This window comes from Hemicordylus capensis, chromosome 4 (genome assembly GCF_027244095.1).
Source record: "Hemicordylus capensis ecotype Gifberg chromosome 4, rHemCap1.1.pri, whole genome shotgun sequence".
NCBI classification, from domain to species: Eukaryota; Metazoa; Chordata; class Lepidosauria; order Squamata; family Cordylidae; genus Hemicordylus; species Hemicordylus capensis.
The window spans coordinates 80290824-80317283 of NC_069660.1; the positions used below are offsets into that span (position 1 = coordinate 80290824).

The 26460-nt window shown below is 44.9% G+C and overlaps 1 protein-coding gene across 7 annotated transcripts in view; it reads left to right on the top strand.

Annotated features, from left to right (window-relative positions):
• CSF1 (colony stimulating factor 1) overlaps positions 1-26460 on the top strand; it is a 107908-nt gene that overhangs the window by 72765 nt on the left and 8683 nt on the right. For 4 of the 7 annotated variants that reach the window (XM_053250243.1, XM_053250242.1, XM_053250245.1 and 1 more), the window contains 5 exons: positions 8956-9087; positions 19539-19601; positions 21052-21222; positions 22181-22346; positions 25067-26187. In XM_053250243.1, the coding sequence (XP_053106218.1) occupies positions 8956-9087; positions 19539-19601; positions 21052-21222; positions 22181-22346; positions 25067-26187 (1653 nt within the window). Of the gene's footprint in view, positions 1-4184; positions 5125-5517; positions 6679-8955; positions 9088-19538; positions 19602-21051; positions 21223-22180; positions 22347-25066; positions 26188-26460 lie in introns of those variants that run through there. The other 3 variants (XM_053250248.1, XM_053250246.1, XM_053250249.1) reach the window with 3 other exon arrangements.

The window sequence follows — 26460 nt, forward strand, 5'->3', positions numbered from 1 at the left end:
AGTAATAATCTGCTTTGCACCTGTTGAGATAAACTTGCATTTCCATATGGACTGATAGCCTACATTACTATTCAGTTTTCTATCAACTTCCTTTCACTGTAGTCAAACAGTAGTCAAACAAATGATATCATGATTGTCAATTCCTTTCATCACTCTCCTATATATAGTGGATCATCAGGAAGCAAGGGTGATTAAATGGATGAAATGCAGTGGTGACAAGATGAGGAGGTGCTATGAAATGTGGTTCTTTCCCCCCCTTTCCTTTCTTAGTTCACAAATATGCTATGTTGATGGCACCAGATCTTTTAGAATCAATACTCCTTTAAAAAATTTTTTTCCTCAGTAGCACAACTACTGCACCAAATTGGATTGAGAATATTCAGTGAAGCACAGAGGTGTGTGCTCTAGGAACAAATGTGTTATTTATGTGTGAATCATATAAACATATGATATGGGTGGGGGGCTATTTTTCACTGCACACTTGTGGAGATTTTCCAGTATTGCATAGATAATTATTACTGGTGTTATAACAATTAAACTGTCAAAATATGGAAGTTTGTGTAAAAGGGTAGTAATCAATTCATTAATCAATTCAAATGAGGATCAATTCAAAATCCTGGCTACACAAAAATAAACTTATGGTGCCCAAACAGACGTAATATTATTTGACTGGTGGGGCTGCTCTGGAAACATACTCACTGAAATAAAATTCAGCTCAAATGAACAATTTTTTTTCTAAGGTTAAACTCAGGGAAAGCCAGTTCCACAAATTTGGAGCAGGAGCCAGTTGTGCACAGCACTGATTGGACTGTGACTGTCATGTCACAAACCCACCCATCCTCACTCAAGTCTTTGGAGCAGTTTTCAATTCATTTTAAACTGTGCTTTTAAAAAAAAGTGATAAATTAGTGTTTAATGAATAAATGTACATGGAACACTTTAAAAATATGTCAAAAAGGTAGACAGCCTTCCTGAAGTATGGGCAGAGGAAGCCAAGACTGAAAACTTAACTCAGTTTAATGAAATGATAGAAGTCTATCATTTACACTGCAAAGGCAGGATGAAGCAAGGCTCATCCTTTGGGGGAGAGAAAGAAAACTGGAACTCCTGATTTCACGTTACGTCAGTACAACACTCTTGATCTCTTCTGTATTAATCTCATTCAAACTGTCAGGCCTGTAGCCAAGACACTAAAAGAACAGAGAGGGGCAGATTATGGGATGCTTGTGTGCATATGCAAGATGGTGGTGGAGTATTTGCAGTTCCTTTTTTTAAAAGAAAGAAAACTTTTTTCTTTCATATTATGCAGTATATAAACTAATAAAAAGTATTAATCAAAATACTTGCAATTTCAATTAGAAGATTTTTAAAAATCTAAAATAGGAAAAGCATTTATTTATTTATACAAGGAAGAATTATGTGACTGTTAAAATAACAGATACTTAAACATTTAAGTATTTGGAAATATGATTCCTATTCCTCTAAAACAAAAATGAAGAGAGAATGAAGGATGGAGACCTGAAGCTTATATTCTTCCTAGGGCAGTTGGTGGATAAGATGAATATGACACTACCCTCCTCTGCCCCTTCTCTCTCTCTCACACACCCTGCACCACCTGAAGGGTTTATATTCAGTCATTCCAAATTACTCTGTACATATTCAACTCTACCCTTTTCTTTCTGTGATCCTAAAGGGCCAGTGTTGCTAATCTCATAAACGTTACACAATGTTACAGTTTAGCAAGATTCTTCAGAAGTATGAGTTTGCTGTTGACCAAAAGGTTTCCTCCCTCCTCCTATTTTAGTTATTTATGAAGCACCTAAAATTACCAGGCTTTCAATAAACGTGTATTGTACCATAAATGTATTAAAAAAAAATTCCCTGCCTATAAATTAATCACTGAACATTGACTAAGAAGCACTTAACAGTAACTAAATGCACACAGGCCTGACCCACGCCCACCACCCCACCCCACCTCAGGCACCTGAGGCAATATGGCGAGTACACCACTTGCCACTCGTCTTCTCCCTCTGGTAGAGCACAGAGCGCCCTGTTCACCACTCCCCTCCCTCCAAGCAGCAGAGATAAGAAGTGGCAGCAAGTGGGGTGGTACCCACCACAGGGAAGGGTGGGTTGGTGGCCACCTGAGGCAACAATCTCACCTCAAGGGCTACCCACCCCCAAAATTTGCAGAACTTGAGATCAGCATTTCTGGCTGAGATCAATAATTCATCGAGCTCTTTGTCAGGTCTGCAGGGAGGAAGGGAAATGACCAAAGAAAGGAGGAAGCCCATCTGTTAGCAGCTCAAGGTGAGGAGCCAGGCCAGCATCAGTAGTTTCATAGGCTCTGTTGGCCCCTTATCTTAATCCTTGCAGGATACAAGTTGCAGTACCACCCTTTCTCCACCTGCAGTGGTGGTGCTGCAGAGCAGCAGAGACCAAGCCAGAAGCTCCCTCTGCTTGCCAGACTCCCCAGGTTGAGACCCACTTGAGATCACTTTATATCCTTTAAGTTCAGAGTAACCTAACCTTTTCAGTGTTAGGGGCCAACTACAACATGAGTGTCACAACATCCATGGACAAATCCAGAAACTCCAGCCCCACCCATCTGCCTAAGCCTCCTCCCTGCCGCCCTCCCAAGCACACCTGTGACAAAGTGGTGCAAAGAGAGCCTGTTGGAGGTGAGGTCCAATCCTGTCAGTTTACCACGGACAAGAGTTTAGCCCTGCTCCTGGGTTCTTTCATGGGAGAGGAGGACACCCATGTATCCACATTTTACCTCTACACTGAGTACAGAGACTTCTTACTCACACATCCTCACTATCTCTTTCCAGTTGCCACCCTGAACCAGCTTGGAGTGCCATTGTTGCCATGATCTGCCTGTTCTCCTACCTTCTTCACCTCAACGGACATCAAAGTATGTCCCCATCTACTTTTCTCAGCTTGGCTGGAGACATTTATTATTCACCAGGACCACTGGCGCTCTTACCCCTGGAGTTCGGGGCCAAAGTCCAGGGCCTCCACACACCCTGCCCTCCCCAATCCTCTTTAGATTGTCCTGGTGGTGTGGCTGCCACTGGCCTGCACTGCGCTGGGCAGCTGAGTGTGATTATGACCTGTGCTGGGTGCTTTAGAGACAGAGGGGGGAGTAAGGAAAGAAACATGTGGGATGGGGGTATGTGTGTGTTGAAATGTTTCTGCTACTGCATATTTGCATAAATATACTCCCATATAAAAATACTGTGTTTGTCATAGTGTGTGTGTGTGTGTGTGTGTGTGTGTGTGTGTGTGTGTGTGTGATGCTTAACTTGCAGCAGGAGCGGGGCCTCCAGTGGCAGTGTGTGTGTGTGTGTCCAAAGACCTTTAGGTCCAGGCTCCAAAATTAGCTAAGTGCTTCTCTGACCAGGATACTTGAAAGGGTATTTTAAATAGCCTGAGGTTTTAGTGTATCAAGACTTGCTATTAACTCTTCTTTGAATTTTATTGTCTTCATTGTGTTTACTCTCATGACCACTTCTCTGCAGTAAGTTGCTATTAGTCCCATTTTACAGATGCACAGCTGAGGCCAAGAAACAGAAACTTGCTTGAAGCCACAGAAGTAAATCTTTTATTTTATTGGGATTTGAACCGCTCAGCTTTATTCACTGGGCATGTAAGACGGTGTGGTTCCATACACTGCTGTAACATGAGCAGCTTTTATTTGTACACATACTGTACATTTATCTCCCACTCTTCCTCCAAGGAGCCTAGAGCAGTTTATCTTCACAACAACCCTGTGAAGTAGGTTAGCTGGGAGATAAATGACTTTCATAGGAGGATTTGAACTCGAGTCCCCCTGGTCCTAAGCTTACGCTCCAACCGCTCCAGCACACCGGGTCTTGCATTAATGGTGACACAAAATGCCTATGGGAGCGGGATCGCCTGGGTTTTTTTCATGGGGAGGAGCAAAGGAATCCCCAGATGTACACACTTGCCTGCCTGGTGCTGAATTCCATCCCAGGGCTGGGAAGGAGAGACGGAAAGGGTTGGGAAAGGCCATCTTTAAATTGGTTCCCGTTCGGAAGCTTCAGGTTTCAGGGACAAAGCTGGGAGAGCAAAGCGGAGGAGACAAAAAGTTGCCGGGGGTGGGGGTGCGGAAGAAAAGCAGAGGAGGGAGGGAGGGAGGGTGCAATAACTGGCGCCGATCCAAGGTGATTTCCCATAAACCACATGCTTGGGGAGAGCTCTTTATAAGGCCGACTCGCCGAGACCGGAGGCAGCACCACCACCAGTACGGACTGGAGGCAGCCTTTCCTGGACTCTGTGCAAAGTGAAAGTCCCGGCCCCTTCGCCCGCCAGCCACGCCACAAACGGGATTAGCGTGCACGGGAAAGGCGCGCCCTCTGCCACTCGCAAACCCGGATTTGGAGCCCATGGCCCGAGCAGCCTTCGGATTCGGAAGGGGCGTGTGCACGGTGGAGGTAAGAGTCCTCTCGGGTACAGTTGTTCAACGCGGGTAGCCCCCCGAGGGCCCGGCTGGGTTCTCGTCCCGTCGCTGCTGCGTTCCGGGCTGTATCAACCAACCACCCTCTCCGTGCAGAGCAGTCGCAGCCAAACCACAAACCGGTTCAGCGAAGTAATGAGATCTTGAGCTCGTTTGCAGATACTTGCCATGTGGATAGCGTGTGACTGCGTCTGGGACTGCAGCGAAAGAGCCTGATCTTGTGCGTGTTTGTTCGGAAGTAAGTCAGAGGCTTTTTCTTAGACACTATGCATAAAAGCAGACTCTTTAAGCTGCAGCTCCTGGCATATTCACAAGTATCAATTGCGATTAACTGAATTAATTGGGACTGACTCCGAATCAACTGGCAGAGGATCGGCCCGTTAGTGTACATCTTATGTCGGTCCAAGCGCTTCGGTTTAACAGAGCTGAAGATCGGACTGCGCTCTGACGCATCTCTGCCGCTGCTCGGGTTAGACGCGAGTACCTCGGCTGAGAGATGTTTTGTGGATCGGGCTGCTGAGCGTAACTTGCTCGTTGATTGCGCGGCTGTTCCTCCGCATTGCCACCTAGGCTGTTCATTCTCTGCCCCCCGCTTCACTCCTCTCCTGTCATTCTGCATGGAAGCTGCACGCCGATCAAAGGTCAGTCGAATCCCCCTTATCTATTTGACCGACCGTACAGGGCATTCCCCGGGTATGTCTATGCAGAAGTGGGGCCTGCTGGGATTTACTCCGGAGTAAGTGTGCAAAGGATCGAGACTTGAAGTCGTTAGAAACGCCATTGATTGCTGTAGTACATTGGCTTACTGTTAGTATCCCAAAACTCAACTGAGACTGTATTATCACAGCAAATATTTGCTTGATCTTGGAAAGGGAATTGTTGGGGAGGGGATACCTTTTTGTTGGAATAACTTCTCCATTGGTGAGGCTATGCAAGCTTTGAAGCTGCACAGATCTCTTTACTTTCTACTAAAAGAGGTTTGTGTTGACAATGTATGCAAGTTTCACTGGGATCTGAGCCTTGAACAGTTATATTCTTGTTTGAAGTCACTATACTTCTGCAGGGACTCAATTGGAACCTGGATTTGCCTGGTTCATACAGTAGTAGTAAATGAGTGCCTCTTGAGTTATGTAGAGTGCTTTCTACATATGTAGCATATGTAGAGTGCTTTCTCTTAACACATTAACCACAGTACATCCCCATCTGGTAGGACTTCCAAATTAATTCAGAAGATACACTGTGATTAACTGTAATCAGTAAAAGCATTCTGCATATGCTCATAAGCACTTATTATACTACTTTGTGGCTCAGGACTTTCTTAGAAAGGGTTGCGCTCCAGCATCTGTGTCTCTCAGGTTCTGTCCTCCAGCCTTAGATATTAGTTACCTTCCTTGCAAGGTTGTTGTGAAACTCAGTAAGATATTTTTATCCTAAGATGCTATAGAAATTGATATCTGAAAGCATACATGCATACCCAAAGAAGAGGATCCCTATAGCAAGTTCTACTCTTCAGATACTTTCTATAACCAGAGAAGATTAATTAGTTAAGCATGAGTTGAATTCCCTTCCAAACCTATTTCATTTGTCTTGTTCCCTCTCTTCTCCCCTCCTCCCTTTCCTTCTCACTTTTGGCACATCGTGGATATTGGATGGAGAATTAGGTGCAGTTTAGGGGGTTTCCCAGGATCACAGGGTGATGTTTTTTGTTAGTCAATGCTGTGACACCGAAGGAGTCGCCTAAGTTTGGGGGAAGGTGTCTTGTTGGTTCATTGCAGAATGGAAGATGTTGAACTATGACTGAACGTGTAAGGGCATGTACGCCTTGTAAAGAAAGGACTTCTGTATGAGGAGGAAGGACAGAGAAGTAAGTGGATAGACCAGGCCTGGGCAGAAAGGTTTTTCTTTGGATCTAGGAGTGAGCCCTCAAATTTAGGAACCAGACAATGAACACCTGACAAAATTACTGGACGTTGTGGAGAGGAAAGAGTAAATTGACTCCTCTGTATCACCTTCACAAGTGACACCCTTGGAACAGAAACAGGACTGCCTGAGACAAATATCTTATTAAATAACTCTGCCTCTGAATATCCTAGTCTAGATGCTGCAGTTAAATTTCTAGGCGCCCTGGCTCCCTGGTCCCTGAGATTTCTCAAGCCCTGGAATAGACTCCCTCTGCAGTCCACATCTACTGAGAAGTGAGTTCCACTGAGTTCAATGGAACTTAATTGTGAGTGTGCTTGGAATTTCTACCTTCGCTTATGCAAGAAGACTAGGCAAAAGAGGTGCTAGAAGATGCAGTGACATGAGCTTTCACATCAGTTGCCTGAATATGAAGGGGTAGTAGAGAGGCAGTCAGAGGGGACTCTCCTGCCCATAAAAAAAAAATCAACCAGAGATGTAGACCAAAACCAGGTGAGGCACCCATCTACCTGTCCTGCTCTGTGCTTCCTGCCATGGGACTCTAGGAGTCTTCTGTAACCCATGCACTGTGGAATATCCTTGAGATGATTCTTTGAGCCACTGGATGAGAGACTCACTTAAGGTTAAAGCTGAAATTGCTGAGGGTACCTAAGTCCTGGACAACACGGCTGGAATCTGCAGCTCTGAAAGTACCTCCTGCAGATGAGTTGCCTGTTAATGTCAGAATTCTGATGCAGGAGTTCTGGGAGGTAGTAGCAAAATCTGCAGTTGCTCATACTTGGTCTCCTGAAACTTCCTCATCTCTAGCAATGTCTGGTGCTGGGTACCTTGGGAAGGTGAGATGCATACACCAGCTACCCCCCCCCCCAAAGTTAGCTGTTGCTTGAACTGGGCGGGGGAAGGCTTTATTCCACCCCCTGCTCTTTAGCATTTCCTAATCGACTTTTGCTGAGTCTTGCTGGTGTCTTGTCTCATGGCAATGTGTCCCACAAGTTAATCTTTCAAAGAAGCAGTAAAAGATGGTTTTGCATTCTTAGCATGTATAATTTGGAGTTTGATGGAGTGGCAGCATGGCTAAAGTGAAGAGAAAATTCCAGGTTGGAGGGCTCAAGGATGACACCGCAGGATCTTGTTGTTTCCAGCAGGGTAGCAGTTTGGGGCTGTTTGCTCTGGCTTGGAAGGTGCAGCAGGTGCAATGGAAGAGTGAGAGATGTGAGGGAAAAGAAAGGCTAGGAAGACATGAAGGAAAAGAGGGGAGTATGCATGGGGAAAGAGACTAATTAACAGAATTTCTCTGATCCTAAAATAAAATTGCCTTGAAGCAAAAGCTCTTTTGGTTTCCTTCTTTGCATTGGAGGAAAAAAATGCTGTCACCAACTGGCAAAGGCATCTTCACTGAAATATGCAATCCAGCTGAGCCCTAAGAATTGGGAAATTCCCAGCTTGGCTGCTCAGCTGACCTCTCCTTTCCCTAATAACACAGAGAGGAACAAGCAGGGAATAGACAGGAAAGGCATGCTTGCAGGCCAGAATTAACTCTTCCATGCTGAAAAGGGACTTTGCTTCTGTTATGTGTAACACAAGGCAGTCGGGGAAATCTGGCACCTTGTCAGCAGCGGCACGGTGCTTCGCCCTGTCTGCTGTTCCATGTAGTAAGCTGGGCAGACGCTATCAATAGATACAGACTCGGAGTTTGTACAGGTCATCGTGGATGGCAAGAGTGAAACTCAAGTCCTCTGGAGCCATGCCCAGTGTGTGGTATTTGAGAAAGGCTGTTCTTGGCACAAAGGCCCACTGGCAAAGCTCTAGGAATACAAAGTTTAAAAAATTAAAGATAGCCAGAAAAGTATTATAAAGAGCCTAAATTAAAGTGTAGCTCTTGCAAAGCAAAGTTGTGTCTAAGCCTCTGTCCAAAATAAGCCCACCGTCCTTAAATATAACTTCTAACATAAAATGTTCTGTGTTGCAATGAAGCATTTCAGTGGGAAGGGAAATGACTGGCTGGGTGAGGAGAGTGATTCGCCAGCAGCTGTAGCTTGGAAGGCCTGTGTGTGGCCACCCAGTGCAAGCGAGAAACTAATGGATGGGGTTGTGTAAAATGTCAGGTCAAGTCTACTGGGTTGCCAGTTCTAGAATCTGAATCAAGACAATAAAATATGCAGTAGATAACACCAGATGAACCAGAAATGAATAAATAGTCCTGACTCCTGGATGTGTTTCAGATGTAAACAACATCTGGGGACCCAAGTTTGAGAACCCCTGATGTGAGATAATTCAGTATTGCAATCCCTGTATTGCCAAAGGGGAGCTGAGAGAGTAACTTTTTAATGTTAACGAACAAGAACAAAGATGTAGATTAAGCTTTTATTTATTGACCAGCTGATTTCCTTTGACTCGAGGCGGTTTACATAAATTAAAACAATGAAGACAAGAGAAAAGTGTGTGTGTGTGTGTGTGTGTGTGTAGATTGCTGTTAATGGGGGCAGAGGGGCATGTGGGAAGGCAGATTCCCATCACATTTAATCCTCTCTCCTCTCTTACCCATTGCACAGAAAAGCATGATCTCCAGCCTCCTGTTGGCCTTGTTTCTCTCTGCAACCTGCGACGCCTATCTCACTGAGCAACAGAAAGAAAAATGCAGAAGGGTCATTTCTGACTACCACATGCAAAACCTATCGGAGCTGGTGAGTTCCTTTGCAAATAGGATGTTGGGAAGAACAAACCAAAATTCGAGTGGTCTAAATCTGATGCTCCAGGAAGGCATTGCCTACCCTGGTGGCACTCCTGCAGCTGAGTCCAGCCTAGCACTGCAGCAAGGCAGAGGGATTCTTGCTTAATGAAAGGAGAGTGGCACTGCTGCCTCGTCCATGTGGACCATGGCCTGATCTGGGTTCACAGGGGACCTCCTGCTCCAGTGCCAGGCCAGGAGGAAAGCTTTCTCAAGAACAGTCAAAATACTGTGTGTGTGTGTGTGTGTGTGTGTGTGTGTGTGTGAGAGAGAGAGAGAGAGAGAGAGAGAGAGAGAGAGAGAGAGAGAGAGAGAGATCACTTGGGTCCCCAAATGATGTTGGACTAAAACTCCCATTATCCCTTTGGCCGTTGTGGCTGTGGATGATGGGAGTTATGGTCCAACTTCTGCCATCCACAGCCACCAAAGCCAAAGGGATGATGTGAGTCGTAGTCCATTTGTGGACCCATGTTTGCAAACCCCTGCTCATAAGATAATTCAGGATTGCAATCAGCGCATTGCTGATGGAGAGCTAACTTCCTGAGATCCTCTAATGAGGTCATGGCAGAGATAAGAGTCAAACCAGGGTCTTCTGCTTCATAGCTCAGGCTCTCATGGCACCAGAGAAGTGAACATGTAAACCAAGCCGGGGAATCCCGAGTTGTGTGAAAAACAGCTCTGCACCAAGGAGACCCAAATTCTGCATTAAGAAGAGCTGGTTTTTGTTCCCTGTGTACATTCTGGACACTACATATGCCTGTAGTCATGGGGAGAGGCAAAGAGCTATGCAGGGTATTGAAGCCCTTTGGGAGGCCTGCTCAGCTCTCCTTCCCACCCACTGTTGGTAAGCTGTGAGTTTCAGTAGGCATTGCTCACACACTTCGTTATTGTTGCTTTTAAGGTGTTTATATACTGCCTTTCCAGGTGGTTTACAAATAAAAGCAAAAGACCATCACATGCAATGTGAAATGAACAGCACAATTAAGAGTCTTTATCTGATGCCAAAAGGATAGCATCTCAGGTGCCAGGAGGCTTTACACACAGGGCTTCTGCCCCGAATCTCCTTCAGAAGAGAGTGTGTGTATTCACACACCAGCCAAACTTACCTCAAAGTCCCTCCACACACAAACCGGGCTTTGTGATGCAAATTATAGCTTATCTCGATGTATTATTACATATATAATAATGTGTGTGTGTGTGTGTGTACACACACACACACACATATATATATAGTAGTATAATAATATAATTATTATATGTCTGGGTTTTTAAAATGCTGGTTTTAAGCTACTTTTTCTGAAAACGCCAGAGCAAATGGGAGAGGCACTGGCGTAGAATCATTAGCGTGATAAGAGGCATGCTCTCTTCAGAAATGCAGATCTATCTCTGCAGGAGCTCTCTTCCCCCTCCCCCCATTGGCTAGAAGGAAAACACGGAGCATGCCATGTGGATTTGTTTCAAAAGAAAACCAAGAGCAGAGGGGAGGGGCTGCTTCCTCAATTCCGTGAATGTATTTTGAAGTGCCTTCGCTCAACCTTTACCCTGAAGCCAAGTGCGAATAACTCCCTGGTGAGCCTCTCTAGGGAGGGAGTTCCACAAATAGGGTACCACAAACAAAAAGGCTCTGTCTCCAGTCACCACCTATCTCATCTCAATTGGTGGTGGCTGTATCTGGGTAGAGAGCCTTCAAAGACTTACCTTATTGTATGGGCAGTTGATGTGGGAGCAGGTGTTCCTTCAGGTATTAATGAGTCCTAATCCATGTAGGACTTTAAAAGTCAACACCTTGAATTGTGTTTAGAAATGTTCCAATGACTAGTGAAGTTCTTTAGGCATAGGGTGGTGTGTTTTCATCATCCAGTCCCATTAGTTAAATTCCTAACTAATTTCTGAACAGTCTTCAAGAGCAGCTCCACATAGGAAACTGCCATCTACTGAGTCAGACCATTGGTCTATCTAGCTCAGTATTGTCTTCACAGACTGGCAGTGGCTTCTCCAAGGTTGCAGGCAGGAATCTCTCTCAGCCCTGGAGAAGCCAGGGAGGGAACTTGAAACCTTCTGCTCTTCCCAGAGCGGCTTCATCCCCTGAGGGGAATATCTTGCAGTGCTCACACATCAAGTCTCTCATTCATATGCAACCAGGGCAGACCCTGCTTAGCTATGGGGACAAGTCATGCTTGCTACCACAAGACCAGCTCTCCTCCCGCTAAGTGCATTGCAGTAGTCCCTTTTACAGTCGTCCAATCACAGTTTATTTTTAAACTTGTGTTTTAAAATTGACTTTTAAAAAATTTAATATTGTATTGTATTTTGGTTGTGGTTGTTGGTGTGTAGTGATGTGTCTTTACTTGATGTTTTAATGTTGTGAGCTGCCCAGAGAAAAATTTGTTATTGGGCAGCTAAAAAATAAAGTAGTTATTCTTTTGGAAGCTGACAGAGCACTGACAAGTGTAGCCAAGTGAATTCTGCCCGGGAGAGGCTGCAGTTGGCACACCAGCCATTCAGGCCTATCCCCCTTGCATTAAGGGCTAGGAACTTGATATGGCAGTGGGGGATGGGGGGTGGGGACTGAAAACTGATTCTCGGGATGATTATTTTCTATGCTCAAATCTAACTTCTACACTCTGAGGGTATGCCTGTAAAGCTGCAAAATGTGCTCAGTTGTGTTGGCAGCTGTGTAAAACTACCAACTCATCTGGAGAGGTATGGCAGTTAAGGACACAATTTGCTGCTGATCAATAGTCCTGTCCAAAATGGCCGGATCAACAGTAAACCAAGGGTGCCTGCAGTCTTGAGGCTGCCTTTTTCTTTATGCGCCATTCTTCCTCTAAAGACATTAATGATTGATATGCCAAAAAGAAGATAGGAAATAAGGAAAGAGAAGAGATGGTGAAAAGAAGAATTGCATGCTTCTGTTGGAATAAAATAGGGCCAGTATTGTCAGGGTTTTTGTTTACACCGAATGTGCTACTAAAACCATCAGCTGGGCACAGCCTGAAATGCACTCTGATTCTGCAGGCTGAAGATCCATTCAATGCAGTTCTGCTTCTGCACACACTTCAGTTCTCAGTCTTCAAAGGGAGAATCTCTTCTTGGGAGATGAGAGGAAAGACTCCTTACAAATGCTTTTATTTATTGCATTTTTAGGCTGTCCTTTGTCTTTGATTTCAAGACAGTTTACAGCAAATTAAAGCATCCCTTAATAATGCAATAGAAACAACAATATTACATCAGCAAAATACTAAATTGCAAACTGAGAAATGCTTAGGAGTCTGTGAAGTTGTGTTCGGGCTTGAGTCAAGCTGAAAGTGTTGGCAGCTGCAGCCTGGCCAAGTATAATGCAAAATGTAATGGAAAGAGCAGGCCAGGATGACCCAAAACAAGTGCATTTTGATAACTGAATCTTCCGGCCTCTGCCCTGGCTCGTAATCTTGCCTAGATCACTGGTGAACTGCAAGGAGGTCTCTGTTGCAAGAGTCATGATTAACTGGCAAAGTTCCCAACTCTGATCTTGCTTATAAAGAACTCTGTAGGCTAGTTTCTTCTTCTAGTTTGTTTTGGGAAAAGAAAATAGCTAAAGCAAACACTGCAACGCCCATTGCTTTTTGTGTGGCATCCTATATTATGGCTTAGCCAGTGGAGGCTCTATGGTCAAGTCTGGTGCTCCTGAGGAGTACCCGTTACCACCCCAGAGGCAAGAGAAGTGTGTGGGGGTACTTATTGGTTAGGGTTAGCCATTGGATCTCTGGATTTCCACTCCCCGGCTCTTTATTAAAATGGCCCTTCCCTGAAGCTAATTGCTGCCCTGGTATATTTATTACATTTGTATGCTGCTCTTCCTTCAAAGAGCCCAGAATGGTGTACATGGTTATTTTAATTTTCACAACCCTGAGAGAGAAGCAACTGGCCCAGAGTCACCCAGTTAGTTTCATGGCTGAGTGGGGATTTGAACTTGCGTCTCCCCAGTCCTAGTCCAACACTTTAACCACTGGCCTAACTGTTGTACAAGGGATGGGCATACCTAGGATTAGTTTAAGGACCCTGGGCTCCCAGCAGCTACATAGCTTTTTTAAAAAGTCCATCTGAAGTGGTCTTACTTTCTAGCTTTGCACAATGGCTTGTTCCTTCCATAGCCAGGATTGCCCTGAAATTCTGCATTCCCACAATCAGCACACACACACAGACCCCACGCCATGCTCACAGATCCTGATTAACATTTTAACTGGGTTCCTTGTGATTGTGAGAAGGCAGCTATAATAGTAACATCCCCATGGAGGCTTGAAATAGCCAAGCATTTGACATATCCTTGGCACCAGGCTTCTTGCCTCTGTGCATTGGAGTCACTTCTGGCATGAAACTCAATCAGACTTGAGATGCTGGGGCACTGGGGTTGGTACCAAGGCATTGATCCAGAACCAAAAGAAGAAGAGTAAATGAATTTGGTTCTCAAGGCAAATTGAGTGCTACTAGCATGTAAATAGTAGGTTGTCATACCTGTTTAAAAAAAAACCAAAAACCCACAAACAAACCCAGAAGTGCAAGACCAGCTCAAAGAGGGATGTGCACAAAATACTTTTTGCAATTGTTTCAAACTCGAAATGAAATGCAAATAGCTGAAATGTTTCATTTCAAACAGCGGTCAAGCCAGCTGTTTCAACAAAACAAACTCAAAACCTTTCACATGTTCCAGCCATAGGGAACAATGGGGAACCTGAAATGATGCATTGTGCCCCATGGGTAGCTCCTAGGGACACCAAAGTGGGTTGTGTGTTAGGGAATGATGGGTGCTACCTACCACCCAGCCCACCAAAGAAAAGGGCAAACAAGTGATTTTAAACAAATTGTTAACCTTTTCCCCTCCCACCCACCCCCCTCAGGATCCTAGGGGGGTTGGGGAAAAGGTTTAAAAAAATGTTTAAAATTCCCCACTTGCCAATTTCTTTTGTGAGTTGGGTGGTAGATAGCATCCATCGTGCCCCAACACACAACCCACTTTGGTATCCCTAGGAGCTACCCATGGGGCACAATTAAATGTTTCAAGTCTCCCATTGTTCCCTATGGCCGGAACAAGCTGCACTCACAGCATACATGTACACGAGTTTTGCATTGCAATTTGCAGTGCATTTTGGAACTTGCAACCTGCCTTGAAAAACGTTGTGGAATCCTACAGTAAAAGGGAATCTGTCCCTCCAGACACGGAACACACTTCAGACACGGAACACAAAAATTCACTGACCCAGAATCTGCTGCCAGCCACAGTGCCTGCGCTGCAGTAACATCATTTGCATAAGTTGCACTCTCACACACAATTATGACTCCTTACTCCCTAGCATTGCCACAGCATCACCTTTAGCACCAAGCATAGCCATATACTCAACTAGAGCAACTTCAACCGCATTTTGACTAAGTACACCTTGCCATGTGGATTGGCGATCAGAGCAGTGAGTGAAGCATAAGTTAGTCTCAAGACCAGACATGCTGCTCATCACAGTAATCAACCAGAAAAATTACACAGAGAGAGAGCTGCCACTGTCCATTTCTTGCCACAACACTATCTCACAATCCAAACAAACCACAACTCAAGGGAAGGCACCCAAGTTCTGCCTTTGAAATCCAGCAAACCCAGATAGTTATAGCAGCAATAGCTATGTGCTGAGAATCACAAAATCATACCTTCCATCCTGACATATCCTCTTCTTCAAGAGGCACAGTATAAGCGTTCTCTGCCCTGCAGTCCCTTTGAATACATTTTGAAATTCCCTCCTTTTGTGTTTACCCCTACTCTCTCAGCCAATGGGGGGGGACAGTTACCCATGATAGCACTTTATTTGTATGATAAGCCAACCAAGAACAAAGGAAATTGCAAGCCATTAGGAAGCCTGTGCAAAAAACAAAACAGAACAAAACAAAAACCCAGCAAGGGAAAAACAGGCCTTCAAAATGGCACTCAAAATGTTTCAATCAAAATGGAGTTGTTTCATTCCAAACTTGAGGCCCTTTATTTAGAGGGCATTTTGTTTTGAGCTCCAAACAGCCTGTTTCGAAGCGAAATGTTCTGCATATCCCTAAGCTCAACCATAGAGCCAGGCTGTGCAGCTGCCTAGAGTGACACAACTCAGGGGGCACTTGCATGTGAGAAACACAGCTTAGTCAACTTTCCATGTGTGTTCTGGGAAGAAACCCTAGAATAATTTCTGCAGAGGGATTAGTTTCCCATGTGGAATATATGATTGCCTATGTGAAAGCTCTGTCTCTCCTCACCCTGCATAGGATGGCACAAAAGCTTGTGCAGGTCCCATATAATTTAAAAAGGCCTCTTTCTCCCTTCACTGCTGCTTCCACCTTGAAGTCTCTATTGCTTGCCACAACTCCTTGACCTGTGCTGAAAATAAACTCAGCTAGACATGTTGCATGCTTCTAGGTTTTTGGGTTTGTTTTTTTAAAGTGGAAACATTAAACTGCTTTCTAACATAGAGGTTGAGCTAAAGAAACTAATTTTTCTTCTTTCAAGTGTGTGTATGCTTATAAAAATAATAGAAACTAAATGGAGGTTAAAATTGGATCTCGGAAGCTCTAAGACTATATGGTAAATAAATTATTACACAGCCACAGTGCTATCTAAATTATAAGTAAAATATCTAACCGAGAACATACTTTGTATTCTGTTTGAGAAAGATGCCTAGTATCAAATTTGTTACAAACTTTTCACATAATCTTTTCTTGGACAAATATAGTGAGTCACTTCAGCCACACTAGCATTTCCCAAACATTACACAACCTCACCACTTATAAATATCTTTTTTCAAAGCTTAGTAATAATTAACTCTGGACAATCAAATTCAGCAGTAGTTCTACTGCTTTACAAGGTGCTAAGCCGTTAATGATTCCTGATAAAAATGCAGTAGAGTGAATGGTATATAGTAATCCAATATTACCCAAAAACTTCAGAGCTTCTCTAATGTCTAAACAATGGGGTATGTCTGGAGATGTGGAAAATGATCTTTTTAACTCACCTTGCAACAATATTTATTTTGCTATGATTTATATCTGCTTTTCAATTTTAAAAAAATGTTTTCAGAGTAGTTTACATAGAAGGATGATGATGGTAAAATAATTAATAAGATGATTGCCTATTCCTAAAGGGCTCAGAATCTAAACAGAAACACAGGGTAGACATGAGCCCCTGAAGGAATGCTGTGTCACTTTCTCTCCTTGTGCTAAATATAAGAGAATCACCACTTTGAAAGCTGCCTCTTTGCCTGCATGATAACTATACTTGGCCAACAATAACTAGACCATGAATTCTAATATTTATCTGCAACTGACTTCTTTCAAGATTTATCCTATTCTTACTTAGCAGAAAGTAGTTTAGGAAAGAGATTTGCTTGGGTGTGGTGTGTGGTGGGGTGTTGAAAAGCTTAACTTCCTCTTGCAGAAGGACTGAGATACTGACTGAAACTGCTTTGCTTTGGGTTGTTTTCTTTGTTAATAGCTAATGTTTTGCTAAACTAATCTTACTGATTCACTTGCAGAGGATCTCTGATCAAAATGAGGTTTGCTTATCTTTGCTTAATGGGAAGTAAGCTAGATGAAACCATTTTGAGCACTTCTGATGAAATGGAAATATAATAGAGATTTGCGATAAAATTCTGTTTCTCAAAGAGGTAGAATTGTTAATTTCCAGTTTTAAGTGCCTTTCTGTGCAAAAAGTCAGGATTTAAATAAAAAAATATTGTGCCACCTGCCAAGAGTTTGATTTGGATTATTTGGCTCATTATTGCTGGGCCAGGTAAACATGGTTCTCCTTGGTTCTATATAATCCCAAAGTTGAGCATTGGACTTGGTCAAACACTTGGTCAAAAGGGCATTGGAACTGAGGAAACCAAAACTGAAAGTGAGATTTTTCTGCTGCCTGTCTAGCCACTGGAACAGTGTACCCAGATTGTCCCCTCTGAATTTTCTGCTTGTCTGCCTGAGCTGCTCTGTGACTAATAAGTGTTGCCAGGAGTGGGGCTGCTCTATCCAGATAATGGAGCTATTGTTTCCAATTAGACATGCCTTCCTGGCAGTCCCGTCTCTCATCCAGAGGCTACAAAATGTTCCTTGAGCCCTGCTCCTAAAACTGATCCTTTGCCAGTATTGCAATATACTCCGGTCCCTGATGAAACTGTTATCCAGAATGCTGAGTCAGCACTTGCCAAGGCTTGTGGACTCTGACACTACCTCCCAGTTTGTTTAGGTGAGACTTAGCAGTGCTTTGCAGCTAGCTTGCACAACAGGGTTATATTCACAACATGGCTTATCTTATTTATTTATTTAACATATTTATTTATTTAACTTTTTAAATACCATCCAAAACTTACGTGTTGGGTAAGTTTCTGGATACTTATCTATCCCAGTACTTGTTTTCCCCTCAGTGTGCTGTCACTGTATAGACCAGGGTGACTCTATTTATTTATTTTATTTTATTTATCAAATTTGTACACTGCCCCAAACGTTCATCTCTGGGCAGTTAACAATAACACATAACGAGTTAAAACATACATAAAACTTAAAACAATTTTAAAAGTCAAAACCAGATTAAAACCTAAAAATTTAAAAAGCCGAAAAAGCTTGGGTGACGAGGTGGGTTTTCAAATGCTTTTTAAAATTGCCAGAGATGGGGAGGTTCGTATTTCAGTAGGGAGCACATTCCACAATCTTGGGGCAGCAACTGAGAAGGCCCGTCCCCGTGTGGCTGCGAGCCAAGCTGGCGGCAACTGGAAATAGACCTCTCCAGATGTCCTCAGTGGGCGGTGGAGCTCTTAAAGAAGATGTTCTCTTAAAGCCATTCTCATTATCTTGTGTGGATGCGGCTTCTGTGGAGTATTGAATACCCTTTCAGAATCTTCAGTGTACCTTTCTCTTCTGACAAATGTAGTTTTAAAAACCAGCAACATACACATCCTGGGTGCTTCTTTCATATGAAGAGGGCTGCGTAACTTGCTTTGTGTTACCAGTGCCGGTAGCAGGGCAAAAGGGCACCTTTTAAGGTGGTGGTTCTCTTCTGTTTTCTAGGGAGAGAGCCACTGGCCCTGTCCAAACCCAGCACAGCATCCCTGCAGTGCCAGTAGCTGGCGTCTCCTTTGTGTTTCTTCTTAGATTGTGAGCTCTCTCGGGGAGGGGACTGTTTTCTTATACCTTTGCTATGTAAGCTGCTTTATTTTAAAACTTATATTCCACTCTTATTTTATTCATTCATTCATCCAATTTTTATACCGCCCTTCCAAAATTGGCTCTTCCACTAAGAAGCCCAGAGCAGTATACATGGTTATGCTTATCCTCACAACAACTCTGTTCAGTAGATTAGGCTGAGAAATAAGTAATTGGCCCAGAGAGTCCCCCAGTGAGTCTCATGGCTGAATGGGGGTTTGAACACCCATCTCCCCAGTTGTAATCCAGTGCCCTAACCACTACCCCATGCTGGCTTAGAGAACTTCTTCATTGAAAAGCAGTATTTTAAAAAGTATCTGGCAGTTTTTAAAGAGGCACTGAAGACATATTTATTCACCCAGGCTTTTAATTAGATTTATAGTTTTACTATTTTAGTGTTGGGTTCTTAAATGATTTAGTGTTAATGATTTTAATGTTTAAATTATTTTAATTAATTGGTTTGATGTTTAAGTGTTTTTAACTGTAAACTGCCCAGAGATGCAGGTTGTGGGCAGTATAAAAATATGCAAAATAAAATAAAATAAAATAAAATATATAAATAGTCTTAATAATAACACTGGTGTTACGTACGCCACTGTGATTTTAAGTTAGTGCTTTTGGACCCCTTCAGAACCCTACAGGGTGTGGAGCTAGAGTTATTTCTGCAAAGGCTTTGTTGCAGCGATAAATAACATTTGTATTTTGAAGCCCGGTGTGATCTTTGCATTTCCCTGCTACCAACACAGCACTTGGTCCGTGGAAAGCTGAGGGAGTGCAGTTGGTAGGAAAAGAAGGGTGCAGAAGGGTTCCTTTGGTATTTGCAGCATCTTGTCTTTAAGAAGCTGGGGCAATGGGTATCATGCAAGGATATGCATGCTGTTTGCTAACCAGCATCCAGAACTACACCTCCCTGTTGTATAGACTGCCAGTCCAGCCACATTGTAGAAGAGCACTTGGGGGCATGGGAAAGCAATGCTACTATGAACTTTGCCACACTGTTGCTCTTTTTCTTGTCTGCCCTTAATCTCTAGGGTATTTCCAAGCAGATGGTTGAGGGCTGAAGCCCATGGAAGTAGGGAACATGGTGTTCTATAGTGCCCACTGGAATATTCCCTGTTGCTTGCAAGGGCTAGTCTTTCCAATAACATGGATTCCTAGAGAGAGAAAATGAAGGTCCTTTAGAATGGTGCCTTGACTCTGCTTTTTTTGTTGCAGATTGATGCCCAGATGAAAACCGACTGTCGCCAACGTTTTGGCTATGTGGATGAAAGTGAGCTGGTGAGTTGAGACTGGGACAAGCTGCTGTGCATGTCAGTCTGTAGTTTCTTAGGTGCACCTAAGAAAGCAGGTGTTGTTGTTTTTAATGTTCTACCTTGAGGAACCCTATCAACATCACATCATCTGTCAGTGAACCCCTGTGTCTCTGCCACAGAACCCTAGAACTGCAGAGGATTCTGGGGCACATTCTAGAGTGTGCACATGGTTCATGGGGGACCCTGGCTTTGCCTCTTGAGATTCACTGCTGCCCTGTTTGAACTGAAAATGTGACTCGGATTCCCTTGCTAACTGAGCAAAGAGGCATCTTTAAACTGCTGACTCGCTTATGTTTAGCAGGAGAAGAGCAACTGACCCTATCCAACCCCAGCACAGCATTCCTCCAATGGCTGTTGCTGGTGTCTACCCTATTTTACTTTATTTAAAGATTAGCAGGTGCGGCCCTTTGTTGAGCAGGCAAAGTCATTTTGTGTAGACTACACTTCTAAGAAAGTTCAATAAATTAAATGTATGTAATATAATTTTTTATTAATGTGCTTGCAAAATGGAAGTAAAATAACAGATTGGAATGTGTAGGCTTCAACTTCAAACATTGTTCATTTAGCTTATAATAACCATATATGGTAAATTTGAATCATTGTAAATTTGAATCTGTGAAAGATCTGCTTTTGGGGGGCATCTTGTTGTTTTGGAATTATTGATCTGATCGAGTGTGAAAAATCTGTTGAGAACCATAATAGTTCAAATAATTAATCCAGCATTTCTGCTTAAAAATAAATAAATACAAATACAATATTCAAACGTATAACCCAAGCATATTCTGGTGCAAAACATAGTGCATTAAGCTAATTTCAGTGGCAGGATTGTTCATGCAAAATTTGGTATCTGTATGTCATCAGGAAGTAGAACAAACAAGCAGACAAATTATTCAAAATATATAATAGATTGTGAGCCATTTTGGAACAGGGAATCATTTTCATTCATTCATCATTGGTTTTTCTATGTAAACTGCTTTTGTTGAAAAGTGGTATATAAATACCTGTAGTAGTAATAATTGTAGTACACCCAATGCGCTGTGCATTGTGGGAGAAATCTGCTAATGGCAGACAAGCTGCCTTTCTATGTAAACCACTTTGAGAACCTTTTGTGTGTGTGGGAAAGTGGTATATAAATAATAGTAGTAATCGCTTGTCCAGCACTGTGGACAATTGTGTTCTCTGGAACACAATTTGAAAGCCACTGTTTTTAGAGATGATGAACTACTTGTTGCATAGATGAGCTTGTGGTTAAGCCATCAGTCTTGCATTTGGAAGGCCTGAACACGGTTCTTGCTCAACTCGGGGGCTCCCTAGAAGACATTGTACAAGTCATCTGTGCAATGGCGTGGTGTCTTTGAAGAGGTTCTGGAGTGTTTCTATGATACAGATTGTCACCTATCTCTGTTGCCTTCTAGGCGGATCCTGTCTGCTTTCTCAAAGCAGCATATTCTCCGCTAGAAAATATCCTTGACAAGATTGACTTCAAGAGCAATACTCCAAGCAGTGAAAAACTAATTCAGTTGAGGAAGCTACACTTTGAACTTGAGGAGTGCATTATACATGCGCATGAACGTGAAGAGAGCAAGGTACTTTCTGGTGACCAGCCTTTTGGTCACAAATGCGAACAGAGCTGTGGTGAGCCTGCAGAGCCTAAAAAGCAGGGGAATCCTGCCATTTGTGCCAGAAGCTGTGCTTTTTAATCTGGATTTTATTGGCGGGGGGGCGGGGGGCTGCCTTGAAGGCCTGTATCAGAAAGGGGTAGGCTATAACATTTTGTGCCTGGAAAAATGTGGTTCTTCATTAGTTGACACATCTGTTGTGATTTGGCGTGGATGTGTAGAATGGGTTGCACAAATGTCATAGCTGAGAGTTCCAGTGAATCACAACTCTGTCCCGGCACTATTTTGTAATATTAGGTTTCTTAAAAAAAAAAAAAAAAAAAAAGCTAGTTAAGTATCCGCATTTACTATGCTGGGTGCTGCATGCGTGTTTCCCAATCTAGCGTTAAACCCTGCATACAGCCCTGATTGCTGGAGCCACAGCAACCTAATTCTGCAGGCAGATGCTGCCTGATGGATCGGAGTAGCCCTGTTCAGGCATGATCAAAACTGGGGATTCTGTGTTCACGGACATCCTCCCTGAGAGCATGTGTGCAAAACCCCTGCCTCCCGCTGTCCATGGTTTTCACCAGGTTTGTCTGCAGAGATGTCCATACATGTGCTCATGGAAAGATTCTTGCTGTGATTGAAATATGGGGGTGCCCAAGTGTTTTGCGTCATGGGAAGAATGTCTCCACGAGTACAGTGGAGTGTACGGATAGTGTCTGTAGAGACAGACAAATGCTGAAACTGTGGAGAGCAGGCTCTGGGTTTCAAAGTGCATTTTCAGGGTGTTGCATGCACTCATAGCACCCCCAGTTTTCATAATGCCTGAACCTCTTGCTGCATATGCTGTCCTAAGGTTTTTGGGAGATGGGGCTTTTAACAGGCATACAGAAGGTGGCTCCTGGGTTGTTGACTTCTGCTCTGTTTAAATCTCTCAAAGCGCTGCTTGAAGGATATTTCACTGACTGCTGAGGAAGTGCTGCAGCGGGTGCATGACTATTTTAAGGAGGCCAAAAAACAACTCCACATCCACAATTTTGTCCGTGACTGCAGTCGTGTCTTCCAAAAGTGTTCAGACTCGCGTGAAAAGAAAACAACACCTGCAGGTTAGTCGCTAGAGCAGTGATCTTCCCTATTTTTAGAGTGGGGGCCACAGCCACTGAGAGAGCTTGTTCCACAGGGGTGGGGGAGTGAAGGCAGTGCTTGGAGGGACACACACACACAATCCAGCGAGAGGAGGAGGAGGGCCAAATGAGAGAGCCTTTGCAAGTGCTGCAACAGTGGGGCCAGAGAGAGAGAGAGAGAGAGAGAGAGAGAGAGAGAACGCACAGAAGAAGGGTAAGGGAGAGAGCCCATGTGAGTGCCCTGGCTGCAGCGGCAGGGCAGGAGACAGATAGCACATGAGATGACCAGGGAGGAGAGAGAACGAGATGGAGAGGGTGCACAGCAGGAGAGAGAATGCATGCAGAAGCAAGAGGAGCAGGGGGGAGGGGGGGAGGGAGAGAACAGTGAGCACTGTGGCAGGAGCAGGGGGAGCAAGCAAGTGGGGGGGGGAGAGGAAGAGGGAGGGAGAGCGTGGTGGCTGAAGGGAATAGAGGGGGAGGGGGCATGTGGGGGGCCACCAGTGGCCCATGCAATGAAGAACAGTGAGCTAGAGATTTTTGGGAAGTGCATCTCCTGACCACTGCTGGGGCCGTATTTGAGGGGGCAACACACTTGGAAAGGAAATGGAGCATTCTGGAGTGAGGGGCGGGATTGTTTGTTGATGGCATCTATGACTCTGTAGCTTCCATTTTGTGAGCATTTATGTCTGCATAACAGGCTTTTGTGTGCATTTTGCATCTGTGTGTGAAATTTCTTATCTGTGCATGAGCAACACATGTATGCAATTTAGCAGTCACTAAAGGCTCAGTTGGAGACATTTCATGCTTAGTTTTTAGAAATACTCCATGTGCCATTTTGGTTTGAGGCCAGGGCAGAACTGGCCAAATGTTTAGCAGGACAAAGCATAGCTTTTTAGCATGGAATTTGGTGGGGTTTCCCCCTCACCACTCTGTGCTGATCAGCTGTAGTCCCCCCCCCACCTCTGAACATGTTTGTAGCCCCCACATAATTTCAGAGAGGAAACTTCAAAACATGTGGACAAGGGCTGATTTTAAAAGCCCTTGCTAAGGACCCATTGCGACACTGTTTTGCTCATGCAAGTATATCCCCACAACTTGTTCTGATGTTCAGTGTTATGTTGTCGTCTACTTGTGGACAGGCATGCTGAGAGAATCCCAGAGGCAGCTTGGTACATCATATTTGTCTCTGAGCTGCTGAAATGGGGTCTTCTGATACTGCTATCCTAGAACATTTCCACCTTCCCATGGTGGCCCTCCACAAAAGAGAGAGGATACATCAAGACATTGTTAAGAACAAGGTTGAGGGTGGAGAGCTTGATCATGGGCTAAGCCCCATCTGGTTAGGATAGGTTTTCCTTTTAAATTGTTCCAAAGCTGGGGACAGAATCTGAGTAGGGTATGTCCGCCCTACCCAGCTGGGGCTTAGCAAAAGATCGCGCTCCCCACCTCTTACCTTGTGTTTTAACTCTTACACAGTCGGAAAATAGGAGTGCACCCAGCTCCCAAACTTGGCTAGGATGTGTCTCCTACACAACTTCTGATCATTTGCACGAGCCTATTGACTCTCCTTGTGTGTGTTGGTGGAGTTGTGTAGATCACTAAATTCAGCCTGAGGCGAGATCCATGTAAATCTTTGAAATCATGCAGCCCCCATCTTGGACAGTAGTGGGGGTAGGCAGGAATTCTGGCCACAAGGCAAAGTGAATTGAGTTGTTCAGGTTGGGCAGCTGGCTTGGGACAATGGCCTACCTTTGAAGCCGCTAATGGCAAGGACAGTTGCCAACCTGTGCGACAATCTTGGGTCAATTCTACTAGTGTAGATTCCTTGGGGATCTGATGAATGCAGTGAAGTCTCTGCCCGCCCGCTCTGGTGGTGCTCTGTAGCATTGGTATGGACCAGGGATGCTCACCATTGGATCCTTAGAGATAGTTGGACTACAACTTCCATCATTCTCAGCCACAATAGATTTTGGCCACTGTGACCAGGGATGGTGGGATTTGTAGTCCATCAGCATCTGCGGACCTAAGGTTGAGAACCCCGATATGGAGAATGCAGCCACTGTCCAACTTAAGGAGCTGGCAAAGTCCATATTCTGTGTTACTGTGATGGTCTCTGTTCTGTCTGTGTGTGCACTGGACCTGTGAAACTGCAGAGGAGAGCAATGTTGAATCGACATGCTTCCTTCCTTCCTTGATTCCTGCTTTACTGACTCCTTCTGGTGGTGACGTGTAGCTCAATTACTGTTCTGCCCACAGACACGTGTGCTGTGTGCTCAAGTGGAAGCTGGCATTATGCTGACTTGCTTTGGCTTGCTAACCAGCTGGATCCTGACCCAGTGGCCCATCATCTCCATGCTCTCTGGCCTCTTCCACATCTCTTGCTATCTCGGCAGGCTGCATGAAGCATGCTTGAGGTCTGCTGCCCTTGCCAGCCTCCTTACCCTTCTCTCCCTCTCATTTCCCCATCCATCTTCTACGGAGGGCCTTTCTGAGCCTTGCTGCTGCTAGCTGGCTCGCTCCCTCTTGGTTCAAATTCATGTTTTCATTTTGTATTGGGTGCTGGCTTTTATCTGCTCACGCTGAGGTCTGGGCATGGTGGTTTGAGAGAAGGGGCTGAGCTGAGCTGCAGCATCTTTTCTGTTCTCCTTGCACCTCTAGAGGCTGGTGACTCTATGGCTGTTCTCTTTATCTGGATCTTTCAGGTGTGGTGGCTGACCAGAGCTGCAGGTGTCCAGGCACGGGCCACATCAATGGGGGACTCTCAGCTTCTCTCCTCCTGGCCCCTGAGCCCCTCTCTTCCATTGCAGACCAGCTGGACAGCAAGGAAACAGCTGCCAGCACTCTCCAGCTAGCCGTGCTGCCTGGCACCACACAGACTCAAGGCGGGTCAGAGGGTAGTACCAAGCCCAGGGTGTCTAGAAGCACTCTCATGAGCCCAGGAAGTGCAGAGAGCATGGATTTCAGGGTTGGCACTGATGCCCTCATGTCCTCACCATCAGAAGAACCAGTGTTAGCAGTCGTTCCACAGGGGCCTGCTCCCGTGACCACACACCCTGCCTCCCTTCTGGATCCAGACTTCCCCAGGCTCAAAAGCATTCCTCACTTTCCTTCCAGCCAGCAGCATGTTGGACCCATGGGGATGGAGTCTCCTCTCCCTGGTTCTGAAGCTGGCAGCAGCCAGACACAGCCCAACGAGTTCTCCTTGCAGGATCCCTCTTTCTCTGGCTCAGCCAAACTCTCACCCAGTAAGCAGGCAAGAGAAATGGACCCGGCCATGCCAGAATCTACATCTGATTGGGATGTAGCTGATACCAGCAGTACATCCAGCCTAAGCCTGGCATCTGTGGCCAGTTTGAAGCCAGTCTACAGCTCAAGGGTGCCCTCCAGTGGCAGACTGGCAACATTCCTGCCCAGGGATCCAGAACTCTTCCCTACCCTTGGCTCTGAGGAGTTTGGCTCTGCAACAGATCAGCCTTCCACTACAGGCAGTTCATCATCTCCCAGGCAGATATCCCCAGAAAGCTACTCCTGGGGGGAGCAGGGCAGCGAAGGCAGAGCCCCGGCTAACCAGCAAAGCACCCAGGTCCGAGAGAAGCGAGCAAGACAAGAAGAGGGCCTGGCCCAGGAAGACAGGGAGCCCGAGGATAGCATGCTGGGACCCCACTTTGACCTGAACTTAATTCCTCCGAACACAGACAAGCACAGCAAGAAGCCAGAAGCCAGAGATACCCAAGGGATGGCTGTGATTTATGTGGTGGTGCCCAGCGTCCTGGGAATCCTGCTGGCAGTGGGAGGCCTGCTCTTCTACTTCCATAAATCTAGGGTAAGGGCCAATCCTGGCTTCAACTCTGTCATCTTACGCTCTGTTTCAATACCTTTTGGCTACCCAGGGTACGTGTGCGTGTGTGTAGGCGGGGTAGGGGACATCGACTTGCCTTAGAATAACTAAATGGAGGAACTGTGAGCCTTGTTTTGTCATAGATTATCTAGACCAGGCCTGCTCAATTTAGGCCCTCCAGGTGTTTTTGGACTACAACTCCCATAATCCCCAGCCACAGTGGCCAATAGCCTGGGATTATGGGAGTTGTAGGCCAAC